Source organism: Coloeus monedula (genome assembly GCF_965178545.1).
Source record: "Coloeus monedula genome assembly, chromosome: 15".
NCBI classification, from domain to species: domain Eukaryota; kingdom Metazoa; phylum Chordata; class Aves; order Passeriformes; family Corvidae; genus Coloeus; species Coloeus monedula.
Window position 1 is genome coordinate 3350000 of NC_138795.1, and position 25811 is coordinate 3375810.

Here is a 25811-nt window from a genome sequence, read left to right on the forward strand (position 1 = left end):
ATTTAAAGACTTTCCTCAGTGTAGTGTTTAAATTACATAAGGTCACTTTGTCCACTTTGGTATTGATTGAAAGTTTAAACATACATATCCAGAGATGTTTACATAAGCTCTCAAGCAGCTACAATAACAATAAACAAGCGCACAATGAAAACCAGATGCTATTATATTGGATTTGCCACCTGTTCCAGTAATAGCGGGGCAGGGACCTCCTTTTGAAAAGTCACAGAGCAACTGAACGAAGTTGCCACCCTCTGGCAGCCACAGGACGGGTGGCTGACCGTGTCAGGATGTTGTGCAGGAAGAGCTTTTTTCCAGGAGGCTGATTAGGCTGCAGGTTTTCCCTGTTGGCACAGAAGCGTTTCTTTAGGGTGGACGTTGGCGGGGCCTGCAGCTTCTGCACCGTGTGGTACTGCTCGGCGATGCAGGCCGCCTTCTTGCGCAGGTCCAGCTTCACCAGCATCATGTTGTTCTGCAGCTCTGCCAGGGTCTGGTCCTGAGGAAGGCAAGGCAATATATATTTATATAAAATAATATAAAATATTGAATCATAGAAAGAAAAGCCCATCCGTAGTTGGAACAGACCTTAAAGATCCTCTTGTTCTCTGTTGTGGATTGGGACAGCTTTTACTAGACCAGCGTGCTCCAGCCTAGCTTTAAACACTTCCAGGGATGGAGCAGCCACAATTTCTCTAGGAAATGTGTTTTTAGTGCTTCAGCACCCTCACAGTAAAGAATTTTCCCCTAATATCTAATCTAAACCTCAGTTTGAAGCTATTCCTCCTTGTCTTGTCATTCTCTGCTCTTATAAAAAGTGCCTCTCCAGCTTTCTTGTAGGCTCCCATCAGGTACTATGACAAGTTGTCTTAACTCCCTGGTTACTGTGAACTGAGGAGGATAAACTGCCTTTTGCCAAAATTCACTAACTTCTAAATAAGACCATGCATAAAAGCTTCTGCTGTCAACAGTGTAGCAGTTCAGTAACAAAGAGGAACAGTAAGGGTGGGACAAAGCTGACTCCATCCTGCTGCAAATATGTTGCCATAGCAACTGTGATGGAGTGGATAAGGAAATGAGAACTCTGAATTCTCCTGCTTTAAGTGCAGGCTGCCAGTTAACGGAACAGAAACAATCTGGGTCTCCTCTGGAGAGGTAAATACACAACTGACTCAGCCATTGAAAGAATCAGCAGGAGAGCTCTCTTCACATAATAGGCAGTATGTACTAGCAAATCATTTTTATTTTCAGCAGCAAGAACTTTTGTTACTCTGATTATGGCAGAGCACACAGACTAAACCCCTCAGGCCCCTTGCAACCCACACCAAAGCAGACACATCACCTGTCGTGCCAGGATGTCATCACATGTGCCCAGGGCCTCTCGCAGCTTCCCTGCCCCTGTGCTGTGGCAGCACGCCCGCTCTGCAGACTGGAGAGACTGCCCAATTTTTTGTAACTCTGAACGCAGCAATCTGACATTCTAGAAGAGAGAGGTTTAAGGCAACAGCTGGTTTTGACACCACTCTGCAAACAAAGCCACTCCAAGGTAATTCAGATATGCAGCACAGAGAGAGGATCTCATCTGAGTGATCACTGATACCAAAACCTCCAACAGCTCCAGTAAGTTCAACAAACCCATTTCACGTGTTTAAAAACGTGGTAACAGCAGCCCCAAACACTGTTTAAGCTGGCAGCCACTTTGCTCTGTAAATGTTCTTCTCTGTAACACAGAACTGAAGTTACCTTCTGTCCGTCCTCCAGCTTCCTGTCTACATCCATAGTAATGGGTTTGGCAGAGGGAGGTGGCTCCACTAATTTCTGGTATTTGCGCAACTCTAGGAACAGACAAAAAGTAGTGAGCAACAGGACATTGATCAGCTTTCAGTATTCCTGAAGTTCAGGACTTCCCTTGAGACAAGCTGCCACAGGCAAGCTGGGAAGAGCTTTTGAGTTTGTGCAGAAAGGCACAAACATCCCAGGCTTCTCCCATTCATTTAGACAAAGGGACTTAGGAATTTGAATGGAAAGATTATCCTGCCCTAAAGTCCATTTTCATGTGAAAATGAAGTGAAACTGTCCATCCAGCACATTATTCCTGTCATCTACAACCCAAATTATGTTTTCAGAGTGTCTGAATGCAATGTACCCTGAAGAAGGTCTCTCTAACCCTGCACAAGGCTCTCTCAGCACAGTTCAGAACCGGTGCGGCGTCGCTGCTGTACCTGCAGTTGCAGAATTTAACTCCTTTTGACACTGCTCCAGCCTGGCTTTGGTGTCTGCCAGCTCCTGCTGCAGAGCAGACGAGGTGGCCACTTGCTTGGATCGACGTATGCCTTGCTCTGAGTCCTTTTGCTTCATATCCAGGCTCTCCAGCTTTTCTTTGGTCTCCTGCAGAGCAGCTTTGAGCTCCAAAATCTCCTCGTCACGCTCCTGAGAAAGGAAGTTGTTCAGATATTGAACAAGATTTTCTTAGCACAGCTTGTCTGAAACTTTCTGTGTCTTTCTTCCTGGAGAATTTCTCAATCCCACACTTCACACATTGAACCCAGCCTTTAAGGTCCTTTAAGTGAGCACAGTAAACCCACTTCCTGGGAGCCTAAACCACTTTTTTACAGGCTCTAAAGAAAAGGGATTTTTTTTAGGAGTTGGCATCTTCAGTCTGCTAGAAGTCCCAGAAGTCACTCAAATGTCACAGGCTTGAAAATATGGACAGACCAATGCCCATCATCACAACTTAGAGCAAGAAAAGAAATTCACACAAATCTGAAGAGCCCAAATCAAGCCAGTAGTGAAGAGTAAGGGGGGGAGGGGAGAGAATCATGTTGAACAAGTAGAGGAATCAGGATGGTTGTGCATTAGCTTCCAGATTGAGTGTTCAAAATTAGGAAGCCTAGTGGGCTACATAAAGTAGGAGACAAGAAGCAAAAAGTGTGGATCAAGTGATGAAATAATATCACCAAAAATACCTCAGAAAGCAAAATCTTTCACTTTGCATAAAGATCTTCCTGGACTTGAGTACCCAGAGTCCCCTCCCAACCCACAACTTTCCTGATGTCATTGCATTGCCCTGAACAAACCTGCATCTTCTCCTGGTAGTGGTCAGTCAGTAAGTCCTTCAGGATGGTCATTTTACCCTCATACAGTTCCTCCAGCTGCTCCCTCTGAGCATCCACGTGTTGGCTACAAAGAGAACAACCAATTCCATGTCAGGATCTGGCAGTTCTTGGTGCTGCAGCTCATCCTGAGCAGAGGGAGGGAGACCAGCACAGGTTGTACCTCCACCACTGCTCCTTCTGTTGCATGTGCTCCAGCATCTCGTTGCAGATCTCCTCGCGCAGGCGCATCTCGAGCTGCAGCTTCTTCTGCCGCTCCTGCACCAGCAGCTCTCGGGCAGCTTCGACCACACGCAACAAGTCCTGAAAGAGGCCCACAGCTCCACTGCTCACACTGCACAACAGACTTAAGACCTGGAGTAAGTGATCCCATGTCTGCAGGCTGCAGTGATCTAGATTTAAGGTTTTGGAAAGAGAAGTTGCCAGAGTTTGCTACCTTGACACATGACAGCTTGAGTCTCTGTAGGGATATGACTTCATCTTGATCTTTCAGCTATCCCAGCTGCCTGCTTTGAGTATCTAGGGAGTTTGATTATTTTTTCCCCCATTTAGCCTCCTGTTCTGCACAACTTCTAGATTTCCCTTGCAGAGAAGGAATTCTAAGGCTGCACCTGCACTGTTACTGTCACTATTCCATAGATGACAAAGTGCTTCCAAATTAAGCATGTGTGTCAGATTTAGATCAACTGTGGAATGTTTTTGTCATAGATTCCCAATTTCCCAGGTCCCTATATCCTTCTGAGGTTCTGTGTCATCTCTCTTGGCATAGTGCTGAGCTCCAATCCCAGCTCCCAGGCCAAAGCTAACAGTCATGTTCTTGAGCTTGCATCCACATAAAAGCTATAAAACAAATCACAGCCCACCTTCTTCTCATACATGGAGACATCTCCCTCATCCTCAGTGTCTTCTTCTGATTCCACATCTTCCTCTGGCTCTGCCTCTGGACCCTGGCTGGTTCGCCTGTTGTGTTCTTTGATGATGGATTGTAAGGATGGAAGTCCCAGCTTTGTGGGAGGTGCCTGAACAAGCTGAAGGGGAAAAGACCATCATTATCAGTCTGCAAAGCCTGGGAGTTGTGTAGTCTTTAAATACTACCCCCCTCTCTGCAACCTTCAGCCCTTTCAGTTTAGCAGAATCTGGAAATATCCTGAAGGTAATAACCACTAGAAAAGCATAGGGAAGACTTGCAAGCATTCCCCCTCTCCTTGTGGTGGGAAGGGACCTATTCCCACAGAAGCAGGAGAAACCCAAGGTACCCTGACCATGCCATGATCCTGGTGGGTGCTACTCACCTGGCTGGCAATGGCTGAGAACTTGGCTACATACAGAGTCTCATCATAGGTGGACGCACACTGGTTGATGTTGACAATCATGCAGGAGCGCCCACGCCCCGTGAAGAAGCCCTGGAACACGCGGGTCAGTTTGCTGTCCCGGAACGGAACCACCGCCTGCCTCGTTCTGTGAGACAGACAGGAGTGAGCTGGGAAAGCCAAACAGCCCCCCACACCCTCCCTCTGGAGGTGTGGATGCTCACCTGGCCTGCTGGTTCTGGCGGAGGGCGGCGATGCAGCGGCCCAGGGTGTGCAGGGAGGTGTTGATGTTGTTGGCTTCTTTCATTCGGTCCCCGCTTTTCTGGTCCTTGCAGCGCTCGGACCCCGCCAGGTCACACAGGGATAACCTGAGGGAAACACAGTGATACTCACATAACCTACAGGGTTTGTCCTGCCATATCCAGGTTTACAGCTCAGACACCCTGCAGTCATCTTCCCAGCGTCCCCATAAGGGCACAGAACATTCTTTTGGGGAGCTTGGGCTATTGCTGGATGGAAGGGCCTGCCCTAAGTGTAGGTATTACACTAAGTAGCAGCAAAATGAGCTTTGCAGTGTCAACTTCAAAGGTCCTTTGCCAGTCCTCAGACCAGCCACTTTCCAGATAACTACATCCCAAGAACAGGCATCAGCAGCACTCAAATCAGCCCTGTTACAGGGGTAAGGATGCTTGCATTTACCTTCACTCAAAAAGCCTGAAAACTACTTCAAGTTGTACTTTGCAGTACTCCTCAAACTCCTGTCAGTTCCAAGACTTAACACTGGGAGCAGTTATTCCTTCCAAGTACTTTCAACACCACCATCAAGATACTTCCCATAACCCAGGCCCTCAACCAAAGAGACAGGAAAGTTGAGATCACACCCAAATCCTAAAAAACACGAAACTTACTCGCTGATTTTTGGAACAACTTCACTGCCACCTCTTTGCAAGTGCAGAATCCGAATGGAGAACACACTGTGACTGTAAAGAAACATGCAAATAATTAAAAAAAAAAAAAAAAAAAAAAACACAACAAACTTTTAAAGCCCCTCAGAATTGTATTTCTGCTTAAACAACCCCTTTCCCCTTCAGACCTGCGACTGGAGTTCTGGTTCATGTGGGTGCTAGCAAAACTCTGGTTTTTCCGACCCAGTTTCAGGAGCTTCCAGGCCTCATCTGCATCCCGGACATTGATCCAGTTCAGATCTGGAAAGCAAGCATGCATTGGGCACAGCAGTTAGGAGACTGGCAGAAAACTTATCTCAGCCCCAACTTCACCATTGCATTTCCTTGACATCAACAAATTTGACGATCCTGTAATCCAGACATCAGAGGTCTCTGTGGGGCTCTCCAGCACATCACTGCTAAGCCACCCACCCACTCAATCCTAAAGCGTTTTTAGCAGGCCACTAAACCTCCCTTCCAGGTAAATCTACCTTTCACATAGGGGTTGCCAGTCTGGTCCTCGCAGAGCCGCAGTGTTTGCCGCTTGCGGTTCTGCCCAGGTACAGCTGGTTCTAACAAGTCGTAGATTAACTCGTTGTAAATCTCAAAGAAGGAGACCCAGATGGAGAACTGCACATCTCCTGTGCTGGTGAGTGAAACGCGATCCAAGTCAGCCCAGCAAGGGCCCAGTTCTGGGGGAAAAAGAGATAAAAAAAGAAGGAAACTAAATCATGACTGCAGCTTTTCATGGGTCCAACTGGAATGGTTTAGCTCTACAGTGAGATACTTTCTTCAGCAAGAAAAACCATCCCAGAGACAAATCCTTCCATGTAACTCCTCCCATTTGTATCTATTCCAATGCCTGTCCCCAGTGAGACAGCCTAAAGTTTCCTTTAGCAGTATCATCTGTTCTGTGTAAGGACTCTTATATACTCAGTTTTGACTCTAGAATTACAGGATATTTCAAACATGAACTCCTTCCAGCACAAGTGACATTTCAGATCTTGTTATCTCAATCACTCCATGCTCCTGCATACCTAAGCAGCTGGTAGTTCTTGGGTTGGACAGTCAGGGCCCAAGTGCTCAGTGCAGGCTGTCACTTTGGCATCCTGCTTCCCACCAATCCTCACCTCACAGCAATCAGCTGCTCAATAACCACATTACTTGAATGAAGTGAGCAAGTGTCAAGTAATATTTCATTTGACAAGGCTTGGTTATTATGCAGCAGCAAATATTGGCAAAACATATGCACAAAGTTCTTTTTCTGACATGACATCCTTATCTTTCAAAGGGAAAATCTGTGAGACTATAGCACCTTTGCTCCCTTACCCACAACACAGCATCCAAACAGCCATCACCCTTTTCTTCCCCCATCCTCCAACAAAAAGAAGCAGGTAGTACACAACAGCCTTTCAGACATACCTTCTGCCTGGCTGAGGTCTGAACGGTTGGTGAGTTGGCTGGATGAAGACAGACCAGCAACTCCACTGTCAAAACTGCAACTGGTGGTGGCCTGGAGCTGAGATTCAGCACTGTGACTCCTCTTCAGTGGCGTTAGCAGCTCCTCCTTGAAGGGAAACAACAAACAGGAGCATGCAGGTAGCATGACACCATCCCTTACCTCTTGCTGTTGAACTCCCCAGAAGCCCTGTGCTTACCTCCCAGAGACCCCCCTGCAGCATCATCTGCTTCTTGGTCTCCTCCTGCCGCACCTGCCTGCTGTCCAGCCAGGCCACCTCATTGGAGAGGGCAGGCTTCAGGTCCATGGCCTGGTACAGCCGGTCCCCCACACTGTTGAAGATGGTTGCCAAGGAGCGAGGCAGAATCCCACCATCTTGGGTGGTGCCTGCAGCAAGAACAGCAGCAAAGCTGAGGATCCACAGGCAAGAGAGGAGACAACTCCCTCGACAGGCCCCTAACACCTGGTGCTTTCCATACCCTGAATCGTGTGAGTCTTCCCCGAATTGGTGATGCCATAGGTGTAAACCAGACAGTTCTGCCCACTCAGCACATCCTTTACCACCTGCTTCATTGTCTCATCAAAGAACAATTTCTGCCCCACCTCTGGTCCAAAAATCTGCAAACAAGACACAGGAAAAATGTCTTCAGGTAGATCTTTCCTATCCTTTGCTGATGGTTGCTCAAGTGGTATTACACAGTCCTTTGTTCCCTGCACTAGCCATGAGTAAAAGACCTACCAGCAATTCCAGCTGAGCCCCCTACAAAAATAAGCTGTTCATTTGTTTAATCCAGTAACATCTTGTATCACTGCAACTCTAGTCTTGTTTAGAGCTTCATCAACAAGTTTTCTGCTTTCTGCCAAAAAAAATTTTCAGAAAAGCTTAAGAAGATAAAAACTAAGAAAACTGCAAGTGAAACCTGTAGAGAGGATTGTACAAGACTGCAGAGTTCAGGCAGTGCCTTGGGGTCAGTGGATATGAATAAGACTGCTTTTCAAGCTGCAAGGCTGGTTTAAGCTTAAATCACTTCCAGATGGCTTGTTTGTCCCAGCTACCTACCCGGGTGAAGGAGAATCTGTGCACTGCTTGTCCCACTCCCCGCTCCGTGCTCCGCATGGTGAAGGAATTCTTAGGAGCTTTTAGAATAAGGGTTTCTGAGTTCTCAATGCAGACACAGCCCTAAAGAACACATGAAATCCATCACTGCAGTGCCTTACAAGAGGCCAGAGGATATACAGCGAAGGACAACAGTATCTCCCAGGAGGCACACGGGCGGCTCAGAGCCTGCTTCATTCAGTGTCTCACCTGGTCTTCCCCTTTTTCCACTTCTGTAGATTTCAGAGGTCGAACTCTCAGGTAGACCTTTAATTTTCCATTATTGTCTTCAGCTACAGCCTGCAAGAATCCGCACAAGTTAAGTATGGCAGCCAGAGAGGCAGCACACAACCCCCCCATGGGAGCACTTAACAGGAACCACCGTATGGAGCACACATGTGGGCTGTGTGTGCTAGTGCTTAGGAACTTCTCTGGTCACAAAATCACCAGCAATGCCAGAAGCTTTCTTAGGCATTTCCAAGCACACCAGCATTTTTTTAATCTAATGAATCAGACCAACAATCCAAAAGCCTGACACTAAAATGAAGCATCACCCCAAGAGACACTTGCTGCCCACTGGTCTCACAGGAACTGCCTCCCCCAAAGCAGCATTTTGTTCCTGCCTCTTCTGAAGAGTCCCTGTTGTTTCTGCATCACATCACCCTTGTACAGACAGCAGCAGCCACGAGTGAAAACACTGCCCTGTTTGTGACAAAAGCGTTCCAACCTCACCTGAGAGCCCTCCAAGTTTGGGGAGATGGCAGAGAACTCCGACAGCAGGTCCTTGCGCACGTCAGCCCCAAACCCTGTTGCTGTGGACTCGAGCACAGGGGAGGCTGCAGCCTCATCGTCAGAAAACAGCCCTGGGGAGGCAAGTGCTTGTGCCATAGTCTCTCACACGGCTCCTGGGGAAAAAGGGACACAGGACAGAGTAATGTTACAGCAACCCAAGCTTTGCTCCTCACACATACAACCCAGTGCCACATCCATCAATCCTCACAAACACGGATCCCCACGCGGAAGCCTCCCTGCACATAGGATGCTACTGCAAATGTGCACACACCCCCAAACACCCAAACGCACGCCCTGCACACCGGGAAACCACACAGGACCCCGTGCGCACACAAACACTACCAAAGACCCCAAACACACCTCCTGGACCCACGGACACCATGCGGGACCCCTCCACACACACAGACCACCTCTACACCCCTTTAACACACGGTACCGAACAGACCTAACGCATACACCAACCACCACACAGGACACCCCCAAAGCCACACGCAACTCCGCGCCGGCCGCCCCACACACATCCCCCAGCACCACGCGGGGCCTGGCCGTACGCACAGGAAGCCGCAGACTCCGCCGGCCGCCCCTCACACCGCTCCGATCCCGTTGTCCCTCACGCCGCCCCTCACACCGCTCCGATCCCGTTGTCCCTCACGCCGCCCCTCGCCGACGGTCGGGGTTTCAAACCTCGCCGCCCGCCCGCTCCGCCAATGAGGGCACCGCACACGCGCCCCGCGGCCAATCAGCGCCCCTCGCTCGGGCGGAGGGGGCGGGGCCTCAGCAACGGGCCGTCCGCACGCGTGCGTAGACAGCGGGGGGGGGGGGCGTGGTGGGGCTCGGCCGCCTCCCGGTGGGCTTTGCGCGCGGTGCCGCCCCTGCCTCCCTCAGGGCCGGGCGCGGAAGATGGCGGCGGGGCCGGGGAGTGAGTGCGGGGCTGGGCGGGAGACGCGGCGGGGAGCGAGCGGCGGCGGGGCTGGGGGGGAGAAGGGGCAAGAAAATGGCCCGAGGAAAACGGAGCGGTTGCGAAGGACCCTCCCGGGAAGAGCCAACGGTGGCGCGGGGCGGGGCGGGGCCAATGGGTCCGGGGAGGGGCGGGGCCAAAGGGTCCGGGAGGGGCGGGGCCAGCTGCGGGAGCCGCGAGTTCGAATCCTGGTGTGCCCGGACGCTGCCCCCGCGCACTCCTGCCCTGTCCCGCAGAGCACAAGCTGCTGAGCGCCGGCCCCACCGAGCCCTGGTCCATCCGCGAGAAGCTCTGCCTGGCTTCCTCCGTCATGCGCAGCGGCGACCAGAACTGGTACGGGACCGGGGAAGGCGGGCGGCGTGTGCAGAGCACTGGGTGCTGTCACCCCGCTGCCTCTGTTCAGAACAAAGATGGGGTGTAAAAGGTGTTAAAGGTGTACCTGGACAGGTATTTTGTTGCCTTCATATCTACTGCGTAAAAGGTGTGTTTGTCAAAATAAAGAGGGATGAGAGCTGGAAAGGGACTTTGGACACGGACATGGGGTGTCAGGACAAGGGGGAATGGCTTCAGCCTGACAGAGGGAGGGTTACATTAGAGATTAGGAAAGAATTCTTTACTGTGAGGGTGGTGAGGCACTGGAAAGGGTTGCCCAGAGAAGTTGTGGCTTCCCATCCCTGGAAGTGTCCATGGACAGGTTGGACAGGGCTTGGAGCAACCCAGGATAGTGGAGGGTGTCCCTGTCCAGGGCAGAGGGTTGGAACAAGATGATCTTTAAGGTCCTTCCCAGCCCATTCTATGATTCTGTGTTCATAATTAGATGAGGTGAGTTGTGGACAAAGATATTTGGTAACAGATTCCTGTGCACTGAACCTATAGCTCTGCTTTGCTGTGTTTTTCCCCTCACTAAAGTAAGGGTTTTGTGGAAATTTAATCATGTAATCAGAAGCAAGAAACTTGCTTTTCAAAACAAAAGAGTGAAATTATTAGAAGCAGGCAAATATTTTTGAGACTTGTACAACATAACTCCGTGGTGAGTTTATCATGTTTAGGAGGGTTTCTCAATGATGTGAAGACAGGTTTTCATCTTTTCTCTGCATGTTGCTTGGGAGAGAAGATAAGTTGATGGTGACTTGCTGTTTCCCTCCCACAGGGTCTCAGTCAGCAGAGCCATCAAACCTTTTGCAGAGCCAGGACGCCCACCTGACTGGTTTTCCCAAAAGGTAAGACACTGACATTTGAATCTTGGATACCAAATCTCTGCACAATCAGAAATGCCATATTGAGGATGAATTAAAGATTAATTGTTCTTCGCTTTGTCCAGTACCCAGTTACTAAGTAAGACTAACTAAAGAGATTCTTCACCAGGCATGTGATTAAGCTGTGGAATTCCTTGCCTCAGGAATTTGTGGATGTCCATGTATTTTGGTGTGTCCTGCTGTTTGGGCAAGCAAACTGTCCTCTGACTTCCTTTGTTTCTTCCCAGCACTGTGCATCTCAGTACTCGGAGCTCTTGGAGACCACGGAGACCCCTAAGTGAGTACAAAGGCTGACCCCAGCACAGCCTGCAGCAGCTCAGGGGGGACTCGTGGGTTCTTACAGCAGAGTCCTTGTCAGCGTTAAATTACTTTCTTACTTAAATTACTTTCTCCCCCAACCTACTCCTCCCAAAAGGAGCATTTCAGAACGAGAAAATTCAGGTGGAATAGCTGTTGTGGGACAGTGGGATCAGAGTCTGTCATATGGGAAAGATAATATTTATTTGGCTGGAATAAAACACTGCATGTTAGTCTTATTGACCAGAAGCTTTACACATAAAATTGTCATTGAGAATAGGGGTAGAAAAGAAAATGAGTGAGAAAGGAGATGTTCTGTATTTGTCACTATTTTGCAGTGGTTTCTTACAGTTTTCTTATCACTGTTATTACTACAGCTCTGTGATCTCAGATATTTACTGCTCCTAATTCCAGGCATTTTGGTTAGAGACTTAACATCAAATTTACTTTAAGATGGGATGTTTAAAAGTAATATTTGTGTGTGACTGATTTGTTTGTGAATGATCTTCAGCACTAGAGTTGAAAAATCAAAGGGCTTAGTAGACTTAGTGAAGAGAAAAACAGATGTTTCTTCTTGGGTAGAAATTAAATTTCTCTTCAAGTGGAGTGATTTTTTTCAGGTTGAGAATTTTTAGTGGACTTGCATCTTTGATCTGTTTCTGAAGACTTTAACACTGGGTGAATTAGAAAAAACATGCTGAAGAGATTGACCATTGTGCTGTCCAATATAATTTAAGGGAATTGGAAGAAGTTGGTTTTTTTTGCATGAGCATGTCATGAATGAGAGAGAGCAACCATTTTTGAAAGAAGAACTGGGGTTTCTGTGTTTTGTGTCTGACTTCTATTTTTTCTCTTACCCTCTAGGAGAAAACGTGGTGAGAAGGGAGAAGTTGTGGAAACTGTGGAAGATGTTATTGTGCGGAAACTGACTGCGGAGCGGGTTGAGGAGTTGAAGAAAATTATTAAAGAAACACAGGAAAAATACAGGTACATGACAGAGGTGTTAAAATGTTGCACACCTGAGAGTCCTGTCCTGAAAAAGCTAAGTGGGTCGTGATTGAGGTGAAAATGCTGCTTGAGGGTGTCCACTTCAGTGATCAGAAAGTAAAACGATTTTATGATTACAGGCAACTCAAGAAGGATGCAGAGCTGATCCAGGCTGGACACATGGATAACAGACTGGAGGAGCTCTGCAATGAGATTATGATGTGAGTTATTTAATAATTTCTTCTCAGATTGTAGTTTCCTAACATTCTGTTTGTCCAGTATCTCTTGCCCCACATACTTTGGGTTAAGAGAAATGAGCTGGGCAGATGCTTTGGCCTCTGAAGGGGGACTTAGCTTGGACTGGGGGATACCAGCTGATGTGGAACATCCTTTGGAGCTGCTCAGTAAAGAGCTTGGCCATGGCTTGCGGCATCATGCTTGCTGCCTCTGTTTTGATAATCTGCTGGAAGTGAAATTTCCAGTGTGCCGTTCTCTGGCTCTGCTTCTCTCCTCAGTGGATTTGAGCCCAAGTCTACAGGGGTGGTTTCTTCTTGTCTGGAGATAACAGGGTGGGGGTCAGTAAACTGATTGTGAAGGGGGAACTGAGACACCCTGTGACAGCAAGTTTTTGTTCTTCATACAGAAAGAAAAAAATGGAAGAGGAGGAGGCAGAAGTCAAGAGGAAGGCTACAGATGCTGCTTATCAAGGTAACCTGGAAATGAGCTGCCTTCCCTTTCCACAGATATGTATATTTATAAGAACGTTTAGAAAATACTTAAGTCTTGTTAAGACTTGCAGGAGGAATTCCTTGACCCTAGAGTTGGAGAGAAAGGTTATATTCTTTTTCCAGCACTATATTTGTAACAGGGTAAAAGGCAGAGGCTTCTGAAAGAGGAACAAAATCTGTAGGAAAGCTGTATCCAAGGGGAAGTAGGATTAGTAAGGAGCTCTGTGTTAGAATGTCAGGCTTTTCACCCCTTTATTTTCCCTGGCGACTAAAGATAAAAGGAAGAGACTTTTGTTCTGAATGTTTAATTCTTTGTAACTCTTGAGGCATTTAATTTGATGGTGGGAGGTGGTGAATACCCAACTGCTAGAGAAACCTGCAATTGAAGTGCATTACCCAGAGTTTGTATTATTTGGGAACTGAGCCTAGCAGAGTGCAAGAAATTCCTACAACATAAATTGTCCTCTTAAAGTTCTTCAGGATAAAGTCAAAGGTAACTTAGAGACTGTCCAGGATGGAGCCATGCAATCTCACTTTGGTTTCTGTTCTCTTCCAGCTCGCCAGGCCATTAAGAACCCACCTCGAAGACTCACGGGGGTGATGGTTCGTTCTCCCGCTGGCTCCACCTCCCCTGGCGGGGATTATTCCCTGGGAGATCTGTCCCAGCCTGCTGGGGATGATGCCAGTCCAGGGGTAAGGATCCTTCTCTGGGCAGGAGGGAAAGCCCAGCTTGGGACATGGGGCTCTGCATCCATCACAGAGAAGGGGCCTGGGGAGAAGCCCTTGCCTTGCTTTGCAGAATCCTAGTGTTGTAGTGTGGTTGATGACAGTGCTGCTCAAGATCCATGTCCTCTTCCCTGTCTGTGATGGTCCGGTGCCTGGATCAAAGGCCTTGTAGGGGCATCAGTGGGTTGGCCAGGCAGTCTGTGAGTGCCTGGGAAGTGGCTCTGCAGGGCAGGGAAAGGGTGAAAGCACATGCCTGGAGTAGGGGCAGCGAGTGAATGGAGTAGGTGTCTGTGGTGTGCTGGATCAATGCTCTTGGGGGAAGCAGCAAGTGGGGCTGGTCCGTGTGGTGGAGTGTGGCTTTGAACAGTGTGGTTTTTCTCTTTCTCAGGTCACGCCAGGGACATTGCCCAGCACCCCAGTTGCCTCCTTCATTGGAATCCCTGACACCCCTCCAGGCTCTGCTCCCCTGGATGCCCCCATGACCCCAGTCACTGATGATTCACCCCAGAAAAAGATGCTAGGACAAAAAGCAACTCCGCCTCCTTCCCCTCTGCTCTCAGAGCTGCTGAAGAAGGGCAGTCTCCTGCCCACAAGCCCCAGGCTGGTATGGAGCTCTCTGCTCATATATGCAAGCACACAAACAATTTGCTCCAGACTCTCCCACTGAAAAAGGGGGATCTGCAAAGAATTTTTAAAAATGTGCAGTTTTGTGAGAGTCCCAGCAGAAGTCATATCTGAGAGGTATAAATACCCCTGTGAGCCACAGAGGTGAGACCCTTTCCCAGCAGGACTGCAGGGCTCTTGCAGCACAAAGGACTGGCTGTCCCCTCAGTCATAAGGAGTTGGAGTTGCAGGGTTTGCTAGAGGAAGTTGTTCTCCTCAGGGGAGGGATCTTGTTAGTCAGCATCATCCCCATCAGCCTCCATGGAGCTGTTCCTGGTGATTCCTACACTGGGCTCACAGTTCTTTACGTCTTGTCAGGAAGTTGTGTTCCAATATTTTTAATGCCTCTTAGCACAAGAGGAGGGAATCTGTGAATGGGGTTTATGGCCTATACTGAAGTGGTTCAGTTTTCTCCTAATTGTAGGTGGTTACATCACTGTGATGAGAACCCACTTGTGGTGTTAGTGACTCTGGAAGTCTTAGGAGATGCTGACACTGTTCAGAGCCCAGTCTGAAAACAGCAGCCATCAGCCTGCTCATCACACAGATTCCCTGGGTTAGTGCTTGTGCAGTGGAGTAGGTGTGTTGCTGTTGACTTTTTTCTTCATAGTAGTCAGATTTAGGGTTTTTTCTATTTGTTAGCTTGGCTAAGTGTTCCATGGGTTCTGTGTTTGCAGGATGTAACATAGAATGGAATAGGGAAAGGTAATGGTTGTGGAAGGCTGTTTTCTTTGTAGGAACAGGACTGGTTTACAGCTGTTTCAAGGTCCATCCTAGGTTCACTGTGTGACCTTGATCAAGTTACTTTCCATCTTGGTACTTCTCTTTCTCTCAACTCAAAACAAGGGATATTTCTGTGCCATCTCAGGGTCTAGAGAGACTCATATGTGTAAAGGGTTGTGAGGTCCTTGAACAGAAGAACTGTGATAAACCAAATGATGCTCTTGGCCTCACCTCAAAGGAAAGTGGCACTGCAGCTCTGTTACAGCTGAAGAACAGCAACAGAGTTTCAGACTCTCATGTTCTGTACTTGTATGAGGGGCCTCAGGCAGGGACTAACCTGAATAAAAAGTGCAGAAGAAATGCTGGGACAGCAGATGCTGGTCCTGTTCGTGGAGGTGCGCATCTGGCAGAGAATCACTGGTGTGGTGGTATCTCCAGGAACTTCAGTCTCATCCTCCTTTGACAGGTCGGTGAAAACGAAATGGCAGTGGCTTCTGGTCACATGAACAGCTCAGGAGTGCTGCTGGAGGTAGGAAGTGTCCTTCCAGTGCTGCACAGTGGGGAAATGCAGTCGGCACCTGGTGCTGTCCCTGCATCTCCAGCTGCTTCAGGTAACTCGGGCCTCTCCCTGTACCTTAAGATGTACCTTCAGATTGTTCCGTGAATTCTCTCTGGAGAAAGATGATGTCTACCTGGCTGGTTTGGGGGCTTCTCTTTCAGTTGTATCCCTATTTCTGTACCCTTGTCCAGCTCACCACTACTTTTTTAAGAAGACTCTAATCCTTACAGAAAAAAGAGTGACTGAAACAATTACACTTGATTCAGTCCTGATCCATGCAGTTTGGTTTTCTGGGTTTGACACTGGCTAATACCAGGCATTTGAGTGTAGAAAGAAAGGGTTTGTTGATGGGCAGTTGGGGAAAAAATGGTCAAGATCTGATTCCCAACGTGTCAAACACTGCTCCCTGTGGATCTGGAGAACTCGTGTGCCTTCCCTCTGCTGTATCTTAGAGATGTGTTGAGGGTTAGACCACTGAGCTCCAGAGGAAGTTCCACAGGATGTGGGTGAGGGGGGCAGTGCAAGACTCTGCATTGGGCTTTTTCAGAACGACCTGCCTAAGGTGAATTTTTTTTCTCAGCTTCTGCTGACCAGTGGTTAAATCACATTGTCTGCAACTGAGAATATATGTCATTCATTCATACAGAATTCCATACAAGTAATCTTGCTTTCCTTATTCACTTTTGGTTTTTTAAGACCTGTTAATTTGGTCCAGACAGTTCAGTAAATTCAGACTGGAAGTTACAGCTAAGATGAACGGCAGCCTTTGATATAAGAGGAATTCTGCAGGAAAAACCTGCAGAGAGATCCCCTCCGCTCCCTCCCAGCTCCTGTGATGACTGTTTGTCTTGGCTTACCTTGTGTGGCTCTCTCAGCACTGTTTTTCAGATTTCCCATAATTGTTTTGGGATGAGCCTTTGGAAGGGCATCTCTGTGCATGTGTGGCTTAGTCTGTCCAGCCCTTGCAGTGAGCGCAGTGTTCCGTAGCTGCATGATTCCGCCTCAGACTGCACACACAGTAGGAGTCGTGTGGTTTTGGTGCAGGTTCTCTGTACAGCTTTTGGGACTGTTTATAGGTATCTCTCCATGTCTTTTCCCAGAAGAAGCCACCAGACAATGAAGAGCCCAGTGGTGGCTTTGTGAACTTCAGTGGTGGCTGCTTCTTGCTCATGTGCTTTTCCCTTCTACTCTCTGTTAGGTGCTCCTACGCTTTCCCGGCTTTTAGAAGCTGGTCCTGCACAGTTCACCTCACCTCTTGCTTCCTTCTCCGCTGTTGCCAGCGAGCCTCCAGCTAAGCTCCTGCCACCCCCCGTAGAGCCTGTGTCCCAGGCCACTATTGTCATGATGCCCACACTGTCAGCACCAGCCGTTGTGCCACCAGCTGCAGCTCCAGAAAGCATAGCCACAGGTGCGTTCCTGAGCTACGCACTCAGAGGTCACGTCCTGCTGGAAAAGCAGAACTTCCCGTGGGATCAGTGCCCAGCAAGCTCTCAGCTGGGCTTTATCACCTCAGACTCACCATCCTGGCCAAAAAGGATGGTTATGGCTGGGTTCTGGAGTAAACAGATGGTTTTAAACAAGGGTTGCTGGGTGGGGGTGCTGGTGATTTGCTGGACTGCGGTTCAGGGGTTGGAATCTCATTTTGTCTCTCCTGTGGGAAAGCAAACCCATATTTGTCTTTTATTTATCTATGCTGTGGTGGTGTGGGTGGGCCTGGGATACTTGTGGTTGGTGCTTGGTCTTACCCACTGCAGTGTTTGTTTATGTGGGGACTTCTCCAGCTTGGTCTCTGACTGCCCCTCTCATCCTTGTGCAGTGAGCCAGCCAGAAGCCTGTGTTTCCATGGAGGCAGTGTCTGATTCCCATACTGTGACAGTGTCCATGGACAGCAGTGAAATATCAATGATCATTGATTCCATCAAGAAAGAGTGCCTGGGTTCTGGGGCTGGCAGCACTGCAGGGTCTTCCAAAGATCACTGCATGGATGGGAAAGAAGATCTGGATTTGGCTGAGAAAATGGATATTGCAGTGTCCTATACGGGGGAAGAGCTGGACTTTGACACGGTTGGAAATATTATAGCCATCATTGAGGACAAGGTAAACAGGGAAAGCAGAGTGCCAGTGCCTTTTGCTCCACATGCAGTTGGGTTAATCTCAAATGATTGCTGTTCACTAGTTAGTTTAAGCAAGCAGGAGATAACTATTCCAAAATGCTCATTCTCAAGATCGTTTTCCAGATCACTAGGAAAGGACACCACTGCTGCCTGTCTGACACTGGTGCTCCTTTTCAGAGTGCAAAAGGAAATCTTTCTTGCTTCTCTTGGGTAGGGTTTGGGTCATGTCTTTGGCAGACAGATGAGTGCTGCTCAAGCATCCTTTCCAGGATGCTTTCAGTATTTCTGAAACTGAAGCTCCGGGAGAGACTCCTGCAGGGCGTGATCCAAGTCTGGCTGCAAAAGGCAACTTTGTAAACCCAATAGTCTGGGATTTCCACAGTTGTCTCAGTACCAAGAAGCATGGATTTTTCTTTAATCCCTCTTTCTGACCTTGGCCTGCACTGCTGTGTGTTTGTTTTGACAATAAAGGTAGACGACCACCCTGAAGTCCTGGATGCAGCAGTTGTTGAAGCTGCTCTGTCTTCTTTCTGCGAAGATACTGATGACCCTCAGACCCTTCCTGGCCCATGGGAACATTCAATTCGTCAGGAGCACGAGAAACAGCCCCAGATACCCCAAGTGTCTGTGACTGTGAAGCAGGAAAGACTGGAGTGTGAGGAGCCAGAGGCAAAGGGAATTCGAGACCTAATGGGCATCAGCGAGCTGGGGTCAGAAATAAAGACTGAACTTGCAGAGCAGGACCAGAGTCAGCTGGGCTCTGAAGAAACCATACCAGCAACTGCAAGAGTGACAGAAACACCAGAGCTTAGAAACCAAGAGGTAGAAGAAGATCAAAGAGCAGCTGTAACATCAGGAGAGACTTCTGAAATCAAGATAGAGTCATCCCAGGGAGAAGATGCAGTGCTCAATCCAGTGAAGACAGAGGTATGTGGTCAGAGAGGCTGTCTGGAACTGGTGTGGGGAAAGAGAGGAGCAGTTGTGACAGGTAGGAGTGAAGTTTAGAGGAAGGATGAGTGCTGGGTTGAAGGTGACCCTTCAGTGAATGTGACTGACTGTTTTCCTGGGAGTCAGGCTGCTGATGTGCAGAGCAGCTCTGCTTTAGGCAGTACCTTTGTGTATCTCCCTCAGCCATGTGCAGAATTGCTGCTGGGAAGATGCTCAGTAAACCTCATTGCCTGGAGTTAGGTTAGGGTGAGTGAGATGTGCCCACACCTTCACTGAAGTAAGCTGACACAAACATCTAGATTTGTGCATTTCTCTTCCCTCCAGACCCCACCTGATGATGATTCATCCCCTCCACAAGTCCCAAATGTGAGTGAAGACTCCTCACAGGCTGATGTTCAGCACAAATTTGAGCTGTCAGGTAACTTAATTCAGCTAGGAAATCTTTTACATGCAACATTATTAGCTGGATAGTTGTTAGTTATCTGGTTCAGGTTTTTTGGGGAGGAGGGAGAAAAGATACGTGTAGGAACAGTGGTAATTACTGCAGGATAGTAGGCATTGGTGCAGGAGCTTTTGTAGGAAAGGCTGCTTGGGAGAGTCAATCTTTCTGCATTTCTCTCTTTGACAGAGTCAATGAAGGAGGAGGCCCAAGCCCTGTTTAGGAGTCAGATGAAGGTAATTCTCAGTTGGTTTTAGTCATCTTGAGTTTATTAGCAACATCTTGCTGCTGCTGCTGTCTGCTGAAAGGCAAAGCTTGTGTTCAGCTTTCTGCACTGAGAAGTGAGCAGCCTGCAGCTGAAGGGGGAGGTTGCTTCAGACTGTAAAGGTGTTTGTGTATGTGCTTCTGGGTCTGTGGGGAGAAGCAGGGCATTCTGGGATTTTATGGAAGTGCCAGTGCAGTTGTCAGCAGCATAACAAGAAAATCACTTTGCTCACAGAACCATAGTTGCTTTGGAGGCTCTGAGTGGCTTCTGTAGCTGGCTGTGCCAGCTCATGGACTCTGTGTTTCAGGATGGGCAGGGTGAGGAGGATGATGAGGACGGTGCCAGTGAGGCTGCCAGTTTGGAGGAACCCAAAGAAGAAGACCAGGGTGAGGGGTATCTCTCAGAGATGGATAACGAGCCCCCCGTGAGCGAGAGCGACGATGGCTTCAGCGTCCACAACGCGCCCTTGCAGTCCCACGCGCTCGCCGACTCCATCCCCAGCAGCCCGGCCTCCTCGCAGTTGTGAGTGTCAGGGCACACAGGGAGTGGAGGGTTCCCAGGTGTGGTTTGTTGAGTGGGTCCTAAGGGGGAATTTGTTGATGATTTGTCTGGTTCTCCTTGCTTACAAGGGCAAGTGTGCAGGCAGCACTTCAGTACCAGCTCCCACTTTTTCCTTCGGTCTTTGACGTGGATTAGCGCAGGCATGTCGAGGACAAAACAAACCACAGGTTTTCTGCTCTGAGGCTGTGTGCAGACTCCTGAAGGAATTACGTTCTTCTCTTCCCAGCTCAGTGTGCAGTGAGGACCAGGAAGCGATACAGGCTCAGAAGATCTGGAAGAAAGCCATCATGCTGGTTTGGAGAGCAGCAGCTAATCACAGGTGAGTTTGATGTCTTGGCAGAAAGAAGTGACTAATCCTAGACAAGTCTCCACTCTCCCATCTCAGAGGCTTATCTCTCTTGGGAGATGATGAATCATATTGTTACAGACAAATAAACAAGAGAGTGTGAAACAAATATTTACCAGCAAGGACAGGCACTGAGTGAACTCTTTATCTCTGCAGGTATGCCAATGTCTTCCTGCAGCCTGTAACTGATGACATAGCACCAGGCTACCACAGCATTGTGCAGAGGTGAGTTTCAGCAGTCTTCTGGCATTGGAACTCTGTATATTTGCACATTTGTAGGGATTTCTGGCAGGAATAATGTCGTTTTTGCCTGCTGTGCAGACTTGGAAAAGTATTCTTTTTCGGACATGATTCGGTCAGAAGCAGGCTTCCCCAAGAAGAGAGTCGTCATCAGTAACAGGCCTGTACACTGTCCTGACTTCGAGTGAAGTACACTGACTTACACAGAACATTTTATCAGTAAGGTGAAACTGATCCATTTCTCCCAATGTCAGTCCAAGAATAGGATTTAACCTTTGGAATTCCTAAAAGCTGTTCTTTAATAGGCATTTTTTACTGTCCCAGATGGTGAACTTTTCTGGAAGAATTACCAGAATGCCCTGCTAGCTGCTGAAATCTCTCCTGAGCAGTTCAAGTTCAGTGGCTGCAGCTCTAGCTCCTTAGTGTGTCTGTCAGCTGTGCCTGGAGAAGGCAGATGCCTCTCCTGAGAGATCTCTCAGGCTGTTGTTACCATTCCAGGTAACTGCTGGGTACCTTGTGTCTTCTGACCCAGGCCTTGGTGCTGGGGAGCACAGCCCATGTGGGCGAGAAGCTGTTCAGCTAAATAAAATAGACACTGTAACACATCACAGACCCAGGCTGTTTGCAAAGGAGAGGGGAAAGAGTTTAGCATTTCTGTTGCAGTTCTGCCTTCATTTCTTCACAGGCCAATGGATTTATCCACCATCAAAAAGAACATTGAGAACGGGCTGATCCGAACCACAGCAGAGTTCCAGCGGGATATTATGCTGATGTTTCAGAATGCAGTGATGTACAACAGCTCTGACCACGATGTGTACCACATGGCTGTGGAGATGCAGAGAGATGTCCTGGAGCAGATCCAGGTAAAGTACTGAGCTGAGGCCAGTGCAGGACAGAGCACCTGCCTTGGTCCATAGGTCTGATTGTCAGACCAGAGTTTCACTCCCAGTGTGTTTGAGTGCAGTGGGTCCTGTCCTTCCCTGCTTCTCTCTCATGGCAGCTCAGGTGTTTGTGTTGAACTACACTGTGCGTGAGTTAAAAAAGTAACACAGCAAAATTTTTTATAGCTTCATCCCAGACCAATTTCAAATGTAATTTCCTTCAGGGAAGTGCTTAGGCCAGCAGGAACCAGGGCGTGGTTCAGGAACAGAAACAAGCAACAAGAACAGTGAATGACAGGGGACGCGACGGCTTCTTTGGGTGGTTGTGCTGGTTTATGTTGATATAAAGTGCACATGAAACTGCCCTGTGAATTTATGCTATTTAAAATATCCTTTGAAGCAGAATGTCCCAAATGGTAGGGCTAACAGAGTTTGAATTGGGGTTTTATAGTTCCTCAGAACTTGTGGCTTCTGAGGTAAATAAGGAAACTTATTCTGAGCAGCACACAAGGAACTGAAACTGCCTCTGACCCAATCGTTCCCAACCTGTGGTCTGTGATAGTTGACTGACACACACTTACTGAGCTTGTTTTGCATGCCAATCTTAACAGAGTGTGGTTTCCTTGCAGCAATTTCTGGCCACACAACTGATGATGCAAACATCAGAGTCAGGGATCAGTGCAAAGAGCCTGCGGGGGCGAGACTCCACTCGCAAGCAGGATGCTTCGGAGAAGGTGAGAATGCTGCACCCTGTGCAAGGGCACTTGGGATCTTCTGAAGAATCCCAAGATACTGCATGAAGTTCCCACACCAAGGAGGCAAAATGTTCTTTGAAACTGGAGTGGCTCCAGCATCTTCATGTGAACAAATTTTCTTTAAATGTGTCTATTGATTAGATTTCAGTTCTGGAACTGTACAGCATTCCAAAGGCAGGTCTCATGAGTGTTTTCTGTCATCCAAATACTTCTATTACCTGTTTTTTAAAATAGGTGATAAAAACTGTAGGGAAATGAACAGAGTATTGGAAGAGGTGTGAATACTCTCAGGCACATGGTGTGACTCTTGGGGATGGGCCTGCAGGGCAGGGAGCTGGACTCAGTGATTGTTGTGGTTCCCCTCCAGCTCTACAGATTCTGTGATTCTGTGATATGGCAGAATGGTGAGGGGAATTGCCATATCCTTCACTTTCTAGTCAGGTTTTTAGAGTTAGAGAATCAGTCAACTCTGGTTTGCTGCATAAAATACACCAGAGAGCCTTTGAATTCCGCACTGATCTAAGCAATGAAGGTTTGTTGGGGTTTTTTTTTTTTCTCTAATGACACATGCAAACTTGATGAAGTGATCTCAGGTACTCTCAGCTGGTGCACACAACACTGTTACAGCAGGGACTGCCTGCTTAGTTCTAGTGACAGCTGTACCAAGCAGAAATTGTTTGGTAGACCAGGCAAACTTGCAATGGCTGTGGAGGGAATATCCCTTTCCTGGCATTCTGGCTCTCTCAGTATCCCGCTTTTTGTCTGTTTTTATGTTCCTGCTGCATAAGACTGACACCCTGCAGGAAGGGGAGTGGGGCACATGTTCCTCTACGCTCGTGTGTGGGCTCAGTGCTTCTGTGTGGTGTGCATTTCCGTAGCTGATGCCTGATAAGTCCTTCTGTTTGGCCTTTTAACAGGACAGTGTCCCAATGGGCTCTCCTGCCTTCCTTCTCTCTCTCTTTGTAAGTATTGAAAGGCTCCAGCAGGTTCTGCAGTACTGCTGCCAGGTGCTCTGCTCCTTGTCTGGGTGATCACTGCACTGTCACAGCATCCTTAGCACTGCAGCAGGGTGTGTTTGACTTGGGGGCTGCACCACTGTGATCTGAGAAGAGAGATCTCAGTCCCTTATTCTCAAAATGGGTGAGCGGGAGGGGCTTCAGTCTTTTCTTCTGGTTCCAAGTGTTTTTGTTTTGTCATCTGCTTTTGCTTTTTTCCATGACTTCTCTCCTGCTTTCTTTCCATGTAAGTGGGAAGACAAACCAAGTGGTGCAGTCCTGTAGTTCCTACATCTCTCATGTTTATACAGCTGCCCCTTCCACACATCCAAGGCAGTACAAAAGGTCTTGGGAGAGTGAGGAGTCAGCTGTGTGTCATTTATCCATTCCTGGTTCAGAAAGCAAATAAGATTGCAGAAATATCTTGCTCTGTGCCCGTGGTGATCTGGAAGTGTTTGGAAAAGTATTCCCTCTGGGAAATCCCAAGTCTCTGAGTTACTGTGAGGAGAGAGAGGAGGAAGATGGAGAGCTGTCCTTATCTCTCACGTGTATCTAAAGACAGAGGAGTACTCCAGGAGAGGCAGCAGATCAGCCAGAGAGAGGGCAGTGGATCAGAGGAAGCTCTCAGCTCGCCTTCTGCTCATGGAAAGGAGCTATGTGGAGGAACTAGGGGGCTAGAGCCAGGGTCACTCAACTGGAGGAGCACTTCCCATAGGGATCAGCAGCTGATAAGGTAGGTTAGTCAGCAGTTTTCGTTTTCCCACCTTAAGCTAGAATCTGCTGCTTAGGAGAAAGCCTGCAGGCTTTGTCCAGGCTCCAAAAGCATCTGTCTGGGCCAGAGGTGTTGTCTCTCTCTGCCCTGGCTCCAGCAGTGCAGAGATGCTGCCAAACTCAGCACCCTGCTCTGTCCAGATCCAACTTCAGGTAGGTCTGCAGGCAGGCCTTGGCAGGGACAGCTTCCCTTTCTCCTGATGTGAAGGCATGAAAAGTTGTTGCCAGATGCAGAATTCCCTCCTTCCTTCCCTCCTGCTGTGCCGGAGGGGACGTTCCTGTGGGGTTGTGTAACTGTGTTTGTTTGCCTTGTGAGCAGGACGGAGGCACCAGAGGGCGGCGCTGCGCCATCGAGGCAGACATGAAGATGAAGAAATGATGCTGCAGACACAGAATCCCAGCAGAATCCCAGGCATCCGGAGCTGGAGTGCAAGCAGGCAACTCTTAACAGCTGCTGGAGGAGGAAGAAAAGCTGCAGGTCCATTTCTGGGACCTTGTTCACCACCTTCACTTGCCCTTCTGGAAAGCAGTGTCTTGTCAGAATGTGTAACCCAAAGAAACTTCCCCAGAGGGGAAGACCAGCCCCCCTGCCTGTTTTAGGGCAGTCGTCTTGGGCTTCATCAGTGTTCTGGTGTTAGCTAGCAACTGGTGGCTCGTATGTACTGTAATGTGAAGTGTACAGATTTTTACTAGTGATGTGTAAATGTGATGTATATTAAAATCTGGGAACAAACCCGTGTGCGGTGTACTGAGCATCACAGCTCTGCAGGGAGGAATCCTGTGGCACAAGCCTGGATCCCCACCTGGAATACCTGCAAATACAATTCTCTTCCAGTTACCCCTGTAGCACCTATGCATGGCAGAGCAGTGACATTAGAGACAATCCATTAATCACAGGAATGTTGCACAGAACTTGGATGGAGAGGAAGTTTCCCTGCTTGAGTGTGTGAGGATATGGCAGCACTGTGGGGACACTGGAGATCAAACCTTGAGAAGTTAAATACTGCAGTCTTGTTGGAGCTTTCCTTAGGAGAAAATGCATTGAAAAGGACTTGACATTCTTTCCCCAGAGATCTGTGGAGGCTACACTAGTCAGAGTGAAAATCTGATCCCAGCACCCGTAGGCAGGATTGCCAATACCTGGTTTCACATCTGAGCTTGTGCACTGTTTCTACTGGAAATTACGGTCCTTTTCCTCAGCAACAAGAAGGTTTAAGTTCTCTGCAAGAATTTCCAAGTCACTTTTTCTGCTCATATGACCTGAGATGAAGCTTGCATGTTTTCTGCCCACACAATCTATCATGGGGTAAAAAAAAACAACAAAATGACACCATCCTTGATTGTTGCAGCAGCTGGGAGTGCTCTGCACTCTGTGCAGCATGTGCAGGGTGCAGCTTTCTGGTAGACAGGTTTCAGGAAACTGAGTCACTGGGATTAAGACCAGAGGCATTGTTGCCTTATCCAGTAAGAGCTCTCAATTTTCACAAGTTCAGTGTTGGAAGTTGGCCATGCCTGCTGTGTCAAGTCCCGTGTATTGCTGAGATGTATTTTTACCAAGAGTCACCTCAGTGATGTGGAAATGCTGAAACTCCCTTGGATTGGTGATTGGTTAATTGTCCTTCGCTGCCAAACGTGGGAGCAAATTTCTGGTTTGAATTTTTATTGTTCTCAGTTCATAGCACAAAAAGTTACAGAGGTCTTTGTCTCTCATGTATTTTATGGAATGATTTCAGTTAGGGACAAACTTTGGCATTGCCTGTTGTGACAGGCAAGGTAATGGTTCTAAACTAAGAGAGGGTTGATTTAGACTGGATGAAGATTATTTTTACAATGAGGGTGGTGAGGCCCTAGCATAGGTTGTCCAGAGAAGCTGTGGATGCCCCATCCCTGG

The 25811-nt window shown here is 48.3% G+C and overlaps 2 protein-coding genes across 4 annotated transcripts; one reads left to right on the forward strand and one right to left on the reverse strand.

Annotated features, from left to right (window-relative positions):
- Positions 1–220: 220 nt before the first annotated feature.
- Positions 221–9319, reverse strand: KIF20A (kinesin family member 20A; the record flags this gene model as incomplete). Its single annotated transcript, XM_082291144.1, has 19 exons — positions 9264–9319; positions 8649–8821; positions 8127–8216; positions 7881–8000; positions 7300–7438; positions 7020–7207; positions 6784–6928; positions 5853–6053; positions 5511–5622; positions 5326–5397; positions 4642–4785; positions 4400–4565; positions 3971–4135; positions 3271–3410; positions 3072–3174; positions 2217–2424; positions 1738–1829; positions 1337–1474; positions 221–493 (listed from the first exon to the last, which is right to left on the reverse strand). The coding sequence occupies exons 2-19, from the start codon at positions 8802–8804 to the stop codon at positions 221–223; spliced, it is 2652 nt and encodes an 883-aa protein (XP_082147270.1). The 5' UTR covers positions 8805–8821; positions 9264–9319.
- Positions 9320–9593: 274 nt separating this feature from the next.
- Positions 9594–24640, forward strand: BRD8 (bromodomain containing 8). Of its 3 annotated transcripts, XM_082291535.1 has the most exons (22): positions 9594–9627; positions 9903–9999; positions 10817–10886; positions 11150–11199; positions 12084–12206; positions 12347–12427; positions 12850–12914; positions 13491–13627; positions 14049–14264; positions 15513–15657; positions 16804–17013; positions 17422–17702; positions 18191–18646; positions 18992–19085; positions 19296–19342; positions 19679–19893; positions 20159–20251; positions 20435–20503; positions 21204–21381; positions 22029–22133; positions 23072–23116; positions 24240–24640. In XM_082291535.1, the coding sequence occupies exons 1-22, from the start codon at positions 9609–9611 to the stop codon at positions 24297–24299; spliced, it is 2856 nt and encodes a 951-aa protein (XP_082147661.1). In that variant the 5' UTR covers positions 9594–9608; the 3' UTR covers positions 24300–24640. The 3 variants fall into 3 exon arrangements, 2 of the variants coding, with proteins under 2 accessions (XP_082147661.1, XP_082147662.1); XM_082291536.1 differs by lacking the exon at positions 16804–17013; XR_014226844.1 differs by lacking the exons at positions 21204–21381; positions 22029–22133; positions 23072–23116; positions 24240–24640 and adding exons at positions 20600–20737; positions 20843–20906.
- Positions 24641–25811: the final 1171 nt, after the last annotated feature.

Excerpts from the sequence above, each read along its gene's own strand:
- BRD8 (XM_082291535.1), top strand. Across the intron at positions 12,428-12,849 it reads CTCTGCAATGAGATTATGAT|AAAGAAAAAAATGGAAGAGG; the intron begins GTGAGTTATTTA and ends TTCTTCATACAG. Across the intron at positions 19,343-19,678 it reads TGTTTAGGAGTCAGATGAAG|GATGGGCAGGGTGAGGAGGA; the intron begins GTAATTCTCAGT and ends TCTGTGTTTCAG.